Below are 14700 nucleotides of genomic sequence, written 5' to 3' on the forward strand. Positions count from 1 at the left end.
CCAAACTGAATGCAGTACTCCAGTTACTGTTTTGTTTGGAAATGCCATAGGGAAAGGAAGAGTCATTTCACTTGACTGCTGGCTAAACTTCGCTAATACATCATGTGTTTGGTCTTCCTTGCCATGGGGATACACTGCTGACCCATGTTCAAATTGCTGTCCTCTAGAACTCCCAGTTCATCCTGAAGAGTGGTTTTCTACTGAGTCATAGCCCAGCCTGTACTGCTGTTTGAGCTTATTTGGTCTCAGGTGTAGGACTTTGCACTTGCTTTTGTTGAACTTCGTAAGGTTCTTGTCAGCCCTTTTCTCCAGCCTCTCAGGTCAACTCTGAATAGCAGCCCTGCGTTCCAGTGTGTGAACTGTTTCCCCCAGTTTGGTATCATCTGCAGCTTTGTTGGCTGCTCTCAGTCCCAGCATTCAGATTATTATTACCGAAGGCATTAAACATTATTGGCTCCAATACTGATTGCTAAGGGATGCCAGCAGCTGGGTTTGTACTGGTAGTCATCACCCTTTGACTCAATGGTCCAGCTGTTTTCCCCCTCACGTTCTCATTCTTTTACTCAGTCCATGTCTCTCTAGTCTGCCTATAAGGACCTTGTGACACACTATGTCAAAAGCCTTGCATCACCCATTGCTTTCACCTTACCTACCCAGCCAATCATCTCCATGTAGAATGCAGTTGGGCAAGTTGGGCACAATTTGCCCTTGAAAAATCCATGCTGGCTGTTCACCTTCATGTCATCGTGTAGTTGGGGATGGATTCCTACAAGATTTGATCTGTAACTTTATTGGAGTTAGGGTGAAGCAGGCTGGCCCGTAGTTCATTAGATCATCCTTGTTGCCCATCTTGAAGACACTTATAATGTTTTTCCAGTCATTGGGAACCTGTCTAATGCCATGAGCTTTTGAAGATAATGTAGATAGGCCTAATGGTGAAATGGGCAAGCTTCCTCAACACCCACCATCAGATGCATCCTGTCTGATCCTGTGGACTTCTACATGTTTAACTGGTTTAAGTATTCCTTAATATTTTCTTCCCTAGCAGTGGGTGATGTAGCAATCTCACAGATTCTGCTGGTAGAATTGGGGAACTAGGCGGTTAGAGAGCAGAACTCCAGTGAAATCTAAAGGGGGGACGGAAAAAAGGGATTAAGTTTTTCAGTTTTTTCTGTGTCCTTTGTCACTAGGTTCCTCTCTCATTGAGCAGTGGGGCCACACTTTCCTTAGCATTTATTTGGCTGCTGGTGTAAATAAAGAAGCTCTCTTGAAATGCTTCTGTATTATTTTCTGATGCTATCATAAGGGTATCATCCTTAGGTACCATGTCTACATCTCTATTGGGAGAATCAGTAGAAAAGGTCAGGAAACACTAAATATCCATTATGTGGTTGCCACCACTACCTTGCAAGAAAAACCTTCAAAGACACTGCAAAGAATGTTTTAACATATTTCAGAGCTCCATCATCCTGTTAGTCCTTCTAATACTTAGGAAATATAGTTCAGCAAATGATCAAACTTGCGCAGTTGAGTCCAAACATTCTACATGATATTCTGTGCTGTAAGCCACACAATGGGTATGAAAGTTCTGAAGGAAAAAAAAAAAAAGTCATTATGCAGATAATTTTCTATCTTGGAACTACAGACCTCTTATAAATGCTTTTTACTTGCAAACTTTTTGACCAGGAGTGAATGCTCTGTATTTATAATTAGTTTTCCTGTTGGCATCTCATTCTTAAGAGTGGAGAGTTTTTATCAGCTATCTGAGAAATTAAATTGCCTTTGTATGAGAAAGAATATCCATAGTTTGTATCCGTTACAGTATCATATAACTTTACGACTGAACTCTGTGCTTCATGTAACTTCTCACTTACTATCAATTAATGATTGCTGCCTATTATTGGGAGGTTTTTTGACAGTTTTTTCGCATCTGCAGCAAATTTAGGGAGAGGAAAGTTAAAGCAATAGACCTCTAAATCTGTACTTAAATATGTAGTTTGGATTATGGTTCCTTGGTATCTTTAGTGCCTAAAGCAGTCACAGTTCCTGGTTACCCCTTATGCTGTTGCAGCTGGCCGTGGTAGTCTGGTTCAACAGAAAAGGGAACTGATACGTTTGAAAAATAACTTTCCCCCCCCTCACCTCTCAAGGTATTTGTGCCTGATTTAATTTCCTTCCCCAGGTTTGCTTTGAGTGAAGAAGTGGCTGTGTTGATGTAGGCAGGGTGCAAGATGGGAGCCAGAAGCCCCAGTTTTTAGGAAGTGGGAGGGGTGCATAAAGCTGTTCATATAGGACACCAGGTGCTTACCAAGCTGTTCTATCACTCCCCCTCCTCAACTGCGCAAGGGGAGAGAAAATACGATGAAAGGCTCATGGGTCAAGACAAGGACAGAGAGAAATCACTCAGCAATTACCATAATGGGCAAATCAGACTTGACTTAGGGTTATCCATTTAATTAATTATCAATCAAATCAGGGTAGGATAATGAGAAATAAGAACAAATCTAAAAACACCTTTCCCCCACCCCTCCTACTTCCTCCCCACAAGCGGCACCAGGGGGACAGGGAATGTGGGCTGAGATCATGTTGTCTTTGCCGCTTCTTCCTCCTCACAGTCTGTCCCTGCTTCAGGGTCAGTAGACAACCAATTGTAAAAGGTGGCTTTGGAAAATATAAAGTCACAGCTGAAGAATGGAATTCATGCACCCACTTTGGTGACACTTAAAGAGGTCTTTAGGCCAGAGTATTTTATTCAAGTGGAGAGAAGCAAAAAGCTAGCTTGAGCTGGTAAACATAAAAATAATACTGATGGCTCAGGAAGTCCCAGCAGATGTAAGTAGCTGGAAGCAGAGGTTGAATGTGCAATAAATATTTCTGCGTGTACTGTTTATTCTTATAATCTGTTGTTTGTTGTGATTTTTTTTTCTTCTTTTCTATCAAATCATAGAGTTGCATTCATTGTTTCTAAATGCATTTCCAACTTTATAAATTAAAACATAGTAAGAAAAGACATGTTTAAATTATATAGCAAAATCAAAGTTCCTGCATAGTTTTTCATACAGAATTTCTGTGAGATAACTATCTTTGTGCTCTGGACCTCCTTTATTTAAGAATACTCCTGTGCCATCGTATTAGATAATACATTTTAGGACCCTATCTGCATGTGTCATGTAGTTCATACAAGAGAAGGAACCCTTGAATTTACAGGTGTCAGTAAAACAGTCAAAATCCTTATAGAACTGCCTCACATAATTTCTAATAGCTTGCTAACTTGTTGCATTAGTAATCAAGATGTTGACAGATACTCACTTCTCTTTATTTAGGAAAATGAGTCACCAATGCATTGATTACCTGATTTTGTCAAATTATAATTAAACATTGACATCAATAAAATAAATACTTGGGGAAAATTTATACATCTGGTTTACTCCTCTAGTTTGTGTTGATTAAAAACTCAGCTTGAAATCAAGACTTATTTTAATTTGTTCTCATTTCAGCTTTGGATAGATCACAGTCCAAGAGAGATGGAGGTTTTAAAAGTAATTGGAGCTTTGATCAAGCAGAAGAAAGTGAAGGAGATGCAGAGAAAGAGTAAGGATGCTTTTATCTAGGCTATTGAAAGTATAAGTGTTTATTTATAAATAAAGAATTTATTGTAATTTCTTAATAAGAAACAATATATCTTAAAAATACAGTGATTAAGAAGAACAACTATTTCAATTAAGTTATTTTAAATAGTATTGCCATATAAAAATGCATTATAACGTAAATTTAATTGTGAACATAGTGCTTACTGCTTACAACACTGAACACAGTACAATTCAGAAGTGCTGCATTTATCTTTGGAGCTACTGTGTAAGTCTAAGGAACACAGGCAGGAAATACATTAACATGCAAAGTAAGGAAACAGAAAGGTAGGGTATCCAAACAGCTTCAGCTTTTCCATTTAGTGGTGATGCTACTCAGTACTTCACATTTATGATTAAGGGACTTCAGGAGCTGTAGGCCTACATCAAGTGAAACTGAGCTTAAAAAAACCATAGGTTTCTCTCCCTTGTGCTTATCTCTCTGGGTAGAGTTAAGGCTGGTTTTGTCCCTGATATTTCATTTCTTTAGTTAGTTTGTTTGGGTTTTGACTAAAACTTAAATACTATGTGTGTAGTTTGAATGCATACTTTGTCCTTGTGACATTTTATTGTTACTAATATATTTTGTCAATATTAATGTATTTATATCTTAAACCACTAGTAAATTGTTAAAAGCACAAGTTTCATAGATTCATAGAATGGTTTGGGTTGGAAGGGACCTTAAAGATCATGGGCAGGGACACCTTCCACTACATCAGCTGGCTCAATGCCCTCTGATCATCTTCATAGCCCTCTTCTGGACTCACTCCAAGAGCCTTGTGTCCTCCTTGTGCTGGGGGCTCCAGAACTGGACACAGTGTGACAGGTGAGGTCTCACTAAAACAGAGTAGAAGGAGAGAATTAGCTCCCTTGACCTGCTGGCCAAGCTTCTTTTGATGCAGCCCATGATAAAGGGGTATTCTTTAATGTATGAAGGATGCATATTAGGTTTATTTGTTGTTCTTAAATATTTGGAAAGTAGGCAAAAATGCAAGTTTAAAAAGGATGCTGTGGTTCTCTAGGAAGGAGAAACTGAATCCTGTGGTTAAGTAAAAAAATATTTCTTTTATTAATTGTATCTTGACCTCTAATATTCTAAAGGGACCATAATGGAGTTGCAGTTATAATAGGTAATAGTCTGCCAAATATTCTGTGTTGAAAGGAAGATAGGAAAGTAAATACATAACTGCTTGGGCTTCAAGCAGTAGGCTATGCTATAATCTTCAAAAACATTAAGAAATGTGGTGTGTTAGTAATTAAAAAATGAGTTCAGAAGTTCATTGAAGTATGAAGTAAGCCTTAAGAGGTTATGTCAAAATGGAACTGTATCAGAAGTCAAAACCACTTTTTAAAAGGTTGTCAAACTAAAGGAGTTTCAGTTTTGTAAGATGAAGCTTGCCTATTTTTTTAGCAATTTTGCATCAATTTTTTGTGCACAGTAATATAAGTGTAGTGGCAATACAATACAGATAGTCTTTGCATTTTACTTCAGAAATAAAAGTAGTTCATATTTGTAAGCATAGCAGCTCTTTTTCTTCTAATGATTTACTGCTAGGGACCTTAAAGATCATGGGCAGGGACACCTTCCACTACATCAGCTGGCTCAATGCCCTCTGATCATCTTCATAGCCCTCTTCTGGACTCACTCCAAGAGCCTTGTGTCCTCCTTGTGCTGGGGGCTCCAGAACTGGACACAGTGTGACAGGTGAGGTCTCACTAAAACAGAGTAGAAGGAGAGAATTAGCTCCCTTGACCTGCTGGCCAAGCTTCTTTTGATGCAGCCCATGATAAAGGGGTATTCTTTAATGTATGAAGGATGCATATTAGGTTTATTTGTTGTTCTTAAATATTTGGAAAGTAGGCAAAAATGCAAGTTTAAAAAGGATGCTGTGGTTCTCTAGGAAGGAGAAACTGAATCCTGTGGTTAAGTAAAAAAATATTTCTTTTATTAATTGTATCTTGACCTCTAATATTCTAAAGGGACCATAATGGAGTTGCAGTTATAATAGGTAATAGTCTGCCAAATATTCTGTGTTGAAAGGAAGATAGGAAAGTAAATACATAACTGCTTGGGCTTCAAGCAGTAGGCTATGCTATAATCTTCAAAAACATTAAGAAATGTGGTGTGTTAGTAATTAAAAAATGAGTTCAGAAGTTCATTGAAGTATGAAGTAAGCCTTAAGAGGTTATGTCAAAATGGAACTGTATCAGAAGTCAAAACCACTTTTTAAAAGGTTGTCAAACTAAAGGAGTTTCAGTTTTGTAAGATGAAGCTTGCCTATTTTTTTAGCAATTTTGCATCAATTTTTTGTGCACAGTAATATAAGTGTAGTGGCAATACAATACAGATAGTCTTTGCATTTTACTTCAGAAATAAAAGTAGTTCATATTTGTAAGCATAGCAGCTCTTTTTCTTCTAATGATTTACTGCTGTTTTCCATCTGTCTCTAGCTGATGTTGCTTTAAGAACACAGAGTAAGGTGTGAATTGTATAGTGATGCTAAAAAAACCCACAAAAGTTTGAAAAACTGGTTATGGAACATCTGTTTTATAGAGTTGTGTCTGATTTTAAGATGGTATTTCTGAATGATTGTTCAATCCTTTCAAATATTCTGTATTATAGTTTTCCCATAGCCAGTATTGACATGTTATCACCTACTCACGTCAATGATTTGTTTTTATACTTGTGAGTTCTGCAGAATCTTATATAGAAGTATCAGGAAAAAGTATTTTGAAATTTATTTAAACTGGAGATTCTACCTTTTGTTGCCTTACCCATCCTCTGATTCCATCTTAGGCAACTTCTCACTCCCTCCAAACAGCTAAATGTTTTAACATGCCCATATATTTACTTTTGGTAGCACCTTTTATGTGTGGGTTTTCTTTTTGTCTTAATGGCATTGTAAGCTTAGCGCATTTTGAAATAAGTTCTGTATTTTGCTTTTCTGATATGTTTTTACTTTTGTAACAGCATACAGACAGAAGGGAGTCTTCAGAAAACAAGTGATGCTACTGTAAACTGTCCTTTGCTTTTCTAAAGTCCCTTTACCCTTAGCTGAACATTTCAAAGATTAGCAGCTTAGTTCATAGGCTTGTTCTATTGTAAAGCTTTGTGTGTGTCAAATATTTTGAGTATACTATGCAATAAGAATGCTTTTTGGTGACTTTTGTTGTGGTTTTTTTTAGTATCGTTTTTATTTGCTATGCCATGCTGATACTTAGTAGCAATATTTGTAACTTAACTGTTTCTGTGTGGAGAAAGCTGTAAATCTGAAGCAAGCATCTGGATGCGTCTCATGTTTTTTGTTGAGGCGCTAGTGTCTGACCTTATCACATTTTTTGCCCTCTTAATGGTAGACACACAGTAAGTTTGTTTTGAATTTGCCCAAGAATAAGACTTCATTTAAAAGACTGGCCGTGTTCTTGGGTCACCCCATGAGATCTGTGCTAGTGTTGTTAGTCAGTACTGGATGTCTGCTTGGTTTGTCTTTCCTCAGTGGGATGAACACAAAATACGTTGTTAATTACCCTCTACCAAAGCAATTTTTAGAATAGGTAGACTGTTTTAAAATAAGCATGTTGTTTAACTTATTAGGGGAATTAGGTGGGCCATGTCATATTGGTGAGGTGTCAAGTAATAAACACAAAAAGAGTAAAGAAATTTTGTAAACCAAAGAAGATGTGGAAAAATTTATGATCATCCAACACAGTATATATGTTTTTAAATGCTGCTAAAGTTGATACTTGGCATGGAACTAGAGTTACAGAAATTCAGTATCACAATTGACAAGTATCTTATCCAAAAGTATATGCCTGCAGATAATCTTCAGTCCACTTGAAAGAGTAAAAGTGGCATTTTTCATAATTCAAAACACTTGATCTACCTAACAGCAATTCAGATGATAGCAAGTGACTTAGACTTTTCTTGCTTTGCACTTTGAGTTCACACAGAAGAGGAACCTTAATGTATAAGAAAAAGGAAAGAGGAAAATAGAAACAAAAGACCAGCTGGTTAGTTGAACACACTGAAACATGTGTGGACTACCATAGAATAAATGTTGGAAATTATGTCTACCTTAGGTAGGTTCTTTTGATGCAGCCCAGGACACAGTTGGCTTGAAAGTGCACATTGCCAGCTCATGTCCAGTTTTTCATCTGTCAGTACCCCAGAGTCCTTTTCTGTAGGGCTGGTCTCAATCCCTTCATCCCCCAGTCTGTATTGGTACCAGAGGTTGCCTTGACCTTTCACTTGTTGAACTTTTTGTTTAGAGCCCTAGTTACAGTAGTTTTAGTTAAGGCTATTTTTAACGAGTGGCATTGTGCATCGGTTGAATAATGTCACTGCTTCTCTTATGCCTTTCATATCAGGGCTTTTTAAAATGTGTTACCTACCACCATGTAATTTAAAATAAAGAATGTACAGTGTGCTGTGAGGGGAAATACGTCAGCCTCCTACTTTTATATTTGAGAGTTTTCAGAAAGAAATCCCATTTATGTCTGAAATGTAACTGGATCAGTTGGTAATTAATAGAAATGTTATTATTGTGTAACCTCAACAGAGGTTTAAAGCCTGCATTGCTTGTAGGTAATAATAAATCATGGTCGATTAAACTGAAGTATCTAACTAGCTGTTGCACAGGTTTTAATGTTTTGAAACATTAAACAAATGGTAATCAATTAGTTTTGAGTAAACAGATTATTTTTTTCTTGTTCAGTGTTTAAATATGAATATGTAATTATGAACACCCCTTTGGAAATAACTCTTACTGAAATTATTACTTCTGTTATTTTTCCTTAATTTTAGTAAAGACAACTTTTTAAATATAAAACTATAATTAGAGCTTTCAAAATTTATAAGTTATTATTCTAATATGAAAATATCTCTCTTTGGTTCCTTGGATAAAAGTGACAAAGTGTGGAAACATAGCCTCCCTCCAGCAGGACCCCAGAGGTTTTGTTTCAGTAGTATTAAAATGTTATTGTTTGGTATGTGGGAGTGTAGTATAGTGTTGTTTTTCTCCAATCTGTATAAATTGCATCTTTTCAGTAAACAACTATAAGCATGTGATACATAAGCAGACAGACATTTAGTCAGTTGCTGTGTGTTCTGATCTCAGAAAAAATAGCCCTTCTGCTACTGATGCAGATACTTTGCATTCCTTAAAATCTAAAAATACTGGTTCTTTAAAAACAACAAATTCCCAAATATTTTTCTAGTCACGTCATCCTAGTTGCATCATAAGAATTCTTCTTTTTCAGTTTGATTTAAGATTTTTTTCATTGTGTGTGTTGGTTTTTTTTTTTTAATATTTGTCTCTCACTTAACCAAATACCTTTTGTTAAAATGGTTGCAGTATTATGGTACCTAGAATCCCTAAATGTATAGCCACTGTACAAGGGTATTTTGAAAATCGTAATGTTTTTTGTTCGAGCTGGAGCTGAAGGAAAATTATCTAGAAATGATCTGGCTGGGCCAACACCTTAGGTGAATGCCAGAGCTGCTGCTACCATAAGTTGCTATTTATGTCTGTGCTGCAGTGTTTTAAGTATTCTGTAGGATTTAGGAAATTTCTGGAATCATTAAGCTCATTGTCTTCTGATGAAGGATTGAGAAAGCTTAGTGAGCCTCCCTTGAAGGACTAATCTGTCCTGAAGGAGAGTTTAGAAAAATGTTACATTACTTTAAAATGGTAATGTCCATTGATAGTATGTACAGAAGTACAATGATACTCTCTTGTCTTTTTGACACTTAGTATTAGAAATTAGTGATGATCCACTAAAGTGTTCATTTTACCATTACATGCCTGAATTGTTGTGGTCTGGACAAAAGGAAGATGCAACAGTTCTACTGGCTAAGAGTTGATATTTACGTAATTTTCCCATATCAAAAGGAACTGCACACACAGTCTTACCTCCTGAACTTTCACAGTCTGCCATTCCCACTCTATGAATCAACAAGTTTTTTATTTTATTATCTCTGTTGCATATGATGGAGGAGTAAATTGTAACATGAAGGGAAATCTTGTGCATGGAAGAAGCTTTTAGGAAATAGGGATGGAGTGGGGGGAGTATTGAGTGCTTACTTTATATATAAAGAACTACAGTTATTATTGCAGTATATTGCAGTCAACATGTCACACTGCAGCTAAGAAATGTTTCCACCTTCACCTCCATCATTGTTTCTCTTCTGCAGCTATTCCTTAGATGTCTTGGCATAACTGCTTGTACCCTTAAGAAATTTGTGCCTGAACAATCTTAATTAAAACCTCCCAAACCCATGCAATCACAAATTCACTAAAAGTTGTATTGTTTTGTTGCAGCCAGGAGAGGAGTAACCTAATCAGGATTGATGAGAAGGGATTAGATGAAGGTTTCTTCTCCTGGAAGCAGGAATGTGTTAGCCTAATCTAGCTGCTATCAGTGTAAAAAGTATGACTGGTGTTTTAATGTAAATACTTAACATTATTTTGAGGATAATTGCCTGTTACTGAAGAGTACATTTTCATATTATCGTGGGTTGGGGGTTTTTTTGTGTCTTTTTCCCCATTATAACAGTTGAAATTTACAGACATAGAAATACTAAATAAATATATTTTAATGAGTAGTTGAGTCAAATTGAATGCGCTATTTTTAGGAAGACTTATTTTTAAAGTAATTACTATTGCATAAAATTGACTTACGTGTCCATTTTTCTCTTAAAGCACCAAGTATTTTGCAGTTTTAAACCACATACTGGAACATTGATATATATATATGAACAAACCAATACTATATTCTATAGGATGATTTAGTATTTAACTCAATTTATACATAGGGTTAAATAAACTCTTGTGTTGTCAGTAACATTGCTGTAAAAATTCTGAAGGTTAAATAGTATTCCCTATTTTGATTTAATAACATAATTTACATTTTGCTTTTTGTGAAATAATTCAATGTACACTAAATTCAGGGTCATATAATTCATCTGGATCACTACATCGCCAATTGTATGTCCCTGTTATTTTGGGCATAATATATATATGCAGTGTGTATGTGTTACATATAAAGGGGAAGGGGAAAAATAGCCCTTCCTGTGTGTGAAATGTTTTGCTGCTGCTCTGTGGTATTACAATGTATCTACTTTTCTTTTCCACACCTATCTAGTGAGGCAAGACTGCTCAGCATAGATGACAGTGATAGTCCTTTCAGTCCCCATGAGGAAAGAAAGGTAAGTACTCTGTTTATCTTGTGGTGAAAAAGTATCTTTCAAGCTGATTCTTAAACAATCTTACAGTCATCTGTGTTTTATTAGGCAGTGAAAGTTTGTGTGTTGTTTTAGCAACATATGCTGAAGCTGTTTATCTGTCTACCCATAATAATGTTGTTCTGAACCCTGTAGATGTTGTTGGTTTGTATAGTGTTCTGAAAATATGAGAATTAATAACTAGTATTAAGTTTAGGCAATTATTAATGGGATTATTTTTAAATTTAAAATATTAATCATTATATCCCATGATTCCTTACTGTCAGATTCCCAATTTTTTATTCATATGTTTGTACCGCTGTAGAAGGAGCTGGTACATAGGCAAAAGCCATACTTTTTGTGGGTTTTTGATGTATAGTGAAATAAGTTACAACTGCAAGATGCTTCATAATACCTTAAAAATATTAATATTTTGTTTAGTACAGAATCCTAATGAGTAAGGGTGTACATGGGGTTTATTTTGCATGAAAAGTGGTAACATAAAAAGCAATCTGAAGATTAAATCAAAGCAATATTTATATAAATGCGATGTAATTTGTTATTTTCATTTTAACTTTTACTCAAGTATTTTTAATACATGTGAATTCTCTTGTTACAGTCACTTCGTTGTCGGCCTGGAGTTGTCGGCACCAGTGGTGATTCCATAAAAACGTATGCAAGGCGAGGCAAAGCTGGAAGTTTGAGACTTCTAAAAGGGAACTCATTTGGCCTCAACATGATGGGAAATAGCAAGAAACTGAGGTACTATATTTAGTTTTATGTTTACCTACCTTCTTGAACATTGATATAAATAAATGTTAAATGAACAGAACTAGATTGATCAGATCTTCCTCTTTCAAAATGTTAAATAAGACATTAGTAAAATACCAGATTATTAAAATAGCATTCAGCATTCACTGCCATACTTGTCAGTGCCTTGCCAATTTTGTCTACATGTGTTGTTATTTCCTCTATACAGTGCTAGCAGGTAGAAGAATATTTCTAATATTCCTATCAGGAATTTCTTCTTTTCATGACTGAATTGCCAACGTTAATTCAGAATGTGTTTTCTGTTTTCCTCAGTGCAAGATACCATTTGATTTATGAGTCACAGACTATTGCTTTAAAGGATTCAGCAAATCCATACACCTACGTGATTGCTTGAGATTGTCACTTTGCATTTAGAGCTGACAGGAACAGTGTTTAAGCATTCAGTGCTGCAGTTGTTTGTTACTACTTGTCTCTAGCTTGTAACAGACTGTCCTGATTTGAGCCAGAATGAAGCCACTTTTCCATTTCTTGTTTTGTTTTTTTTTCAATAAGCTTTCTACTGATAACGCTGGAATGTTTTTGTTGTTGATTCTTAGTCAAACTGTGACACAGACTGATCTCTTTATTTAGCATATAAAAAATAAGTTATATGTTCATGTAACTTACTCGAGGAGTGTTTCACGTTGCTAAAGTGCACTCAGTTTGATTACCTTTGTAGGAAGGAAAACTTCATAAGATAGCTAGCTATAGCTGGGCCAGTCATCACACATTAACCCACATGTAGCTGAATGAGAGTTGTCCTTGTCTTCATTCTTGCATACTGATCTGTAGAGCATTGTTGATTAGTGGGACTGTCTTATCACTTGAGAAAATAAATCCTTGAAGTTCTCTGTGATGTGTCCTCTCCTGTTCTGATCTTTGAGCCTAATGTAAAGGGAATAAATCCAGAATTTCCAATGTGGACTAGTGGTCCACTAGTTTGACAGAGAAGAACAAATAGAAGAATTGTACATACTGCAGTCAAAATAGGGACTTTTCTTGTCTTTATGTTGTAATTGTAACCTATTCTTAAAACCTATATGATACTTCACCCCCTATATTAACCAGATGTGATATCTGCTGCTCTAATTTAGTTTTTCTGTACCTTGTGGATGGTTTAAATTTATGCATGCCCTTATATTAAAAAAAAAAAACAAACAACCAACAAAAAAAAAAAAAGGCAAAACCAAAAACAAACCCCAAAGAAACCAAACAAGAAACCCAAAACAAAACTAACCCCCACAGATCCTGAATTTTCAGAATAAAAGTAGGCCAGTTATGAGCATTTCCTTGGTAACTACTGCTGTTAGAGCCACATAAATAACAGTTCAGCTTAGTTTTGACAAGGAAAAATGAAATTTTCACTGATAAGTAGAGTTCCGCACATGCAAAGTTAGTTATTGTTATAACAAACATTTCATTGTATAGGGAATTTTTTTGGTATGTGTAATGTATGTTTGGAACAGTAACTACATGTTATTAAACAAAATATGCTAGGTTATTTTGAATAAGCTTAAGTGTCTGTCTCTAATACTTTAATCACATTTTATTAAGTTTTCTATAATGGACTTGTCCAAAATGTAATGATTTCTAGCAAAATGCTCTATTACTTAATACGAAAAAGGCATATAGACTTATATAAAAGTATTAATCTCTCCCAGTTTAAAAATTCACCTCTGCCATAGAGCTTTGTTGTATAGGGTTTGTTTGTATAAACCTAATCCAAAATCACTGCCTTCCCAAGGTTGATTGTGCAGTTAAACTACTAGATTAAGAAGACCAGATACCAGAGATTTTTGAGCTATTAATGGGGAATTTTATCACAAAGGTGAAGTCTCTCTGAAGTCTGTAGAATAGAGATTAAAAACCCTTCAAATCGGTGGGGCTTGACTCAATATTGTTGCAGTACAACATTCCCTAAAATTTGGGGAATGAGTAATAGGAAGAAGGAGTATGAAAGGACAGTGAGGAGAAATTTTCTCTGTACATTTCCACTTGAATGTTCAAAAATTTGAACCAAAAAGTTATCATCTGTTATCTGATTAAGCAAATGCATTATTGAACTCTGAACTTAACCCAAACATCATGAGGTCTTACTTTAAGTTGCTTTTAACTTTGCTAAGTTTCAGTAACTTGTATACAAAATTCCCACATAATTAAGTCCCTCTTTTTTTTTAATATTTTGTACAAAAAAATTATCCAACAGCAGAATCATTATGGGCTGTAGTTGTGTCCTGTGTTCCTGAAATGTCATGATCCCATTACATCTAGATCTGTCCCTTAGCCTACTACCAGATTCCTCTGTTTTGCCTTTTAAATCTATAGTGTTAAGAAGTTCCTAGGATCAGTTGATAGAATGTGATAGTGTAACCTTGTTTTCATTGCAGCCTGGACTTAAAATGATTCTGTGGTTTCTGAGATCACATCAAGGAGGCATATATTGTTAGTATACTGTAAGTTCTTTGAGACTTATGCAACATTTATTCCTTTAAGGAACTTTCTGACCATTACATCACCCTGGTTTTAAAGTTATATGTGAATTTTCTTGAAACTTGACTGAAGCTTGCAAACCCAGATTTCAGTTCCAGTGTGCTCATTTTTCAGATTTCTAGAATTTTATAATTAAATTTTCTGGTGATTCTGTGTGCACTGGATATGTTCTATTCAAAGAACAGGGTTATGGAGCAGATTGTATTTTATAGTTGTCCTACTTGGAAGCATATCTGATACTGTATGAACCATTTAAGTGTGCCATCTAAAACAGTCTTATTTGACTAAATTCTGATCACCCAGCAGGCTGCAATATTCTGTTCCAGAACCTACTGGAGTTTCTCACTATTCAGTGAGTATGAGGCAGAAAGGAGAAGGGCTGCTTAACAGTTTTTTATGCTGCAGGGGCACAAGACTTAGAGTTCCCCAATCATCATAATTTAGCAAAGCTTAAGTTCAGCAAATAAAATTATTAAACATAAGATGGGTGCATTTATAAATTAGCTTGCTTGTTTAAACTCCTTAAGTCTTCTGCATTTGAGAAGGCATTCC

The 14700-nt window shown here is 35.7% G+C and overlaps 1 protein-coding gene across 1 annotated transcript in view; it reads left to right on the forward strand.

Annotated features, from left to right (window-relative positions):
• Positions 1–3493: 3493 nt before the first annotated feature.
• The window catches only part of SENP6 (SUMO1/sentrin specific peptidase 6), a 53472-nt gene continuing 42265 nt past the window's right edge, over positions 3494–14700 (forward strand). The window contains 3 exon segments of the mRNA XM_010003426.1: positions 3494–3591; positions 10770–10833; positions 11468–11610. Coding sequence (XP_010001728.1) covers positions 11585–11610 — 26 coding nt within the window. The 5' untranslated portion in view covers positions 3494–3591; positions 10770–10833; positions 11468–11584.

Source organism: Chaetura pelagica, unplaced genomic scaffold (genome assembly GCF_000747805.2).
Source record: "Chaetura pelagica isolate M959 unplaced genomic scaffold, ChaPel_1.0 scaffold150, whole genome shotgun sequence".
NCBI lineage: Eukaryota > Metazoa > Chordata > Aves > Apodiformes > Apodidae > Chaetura > Chaetura pelagica.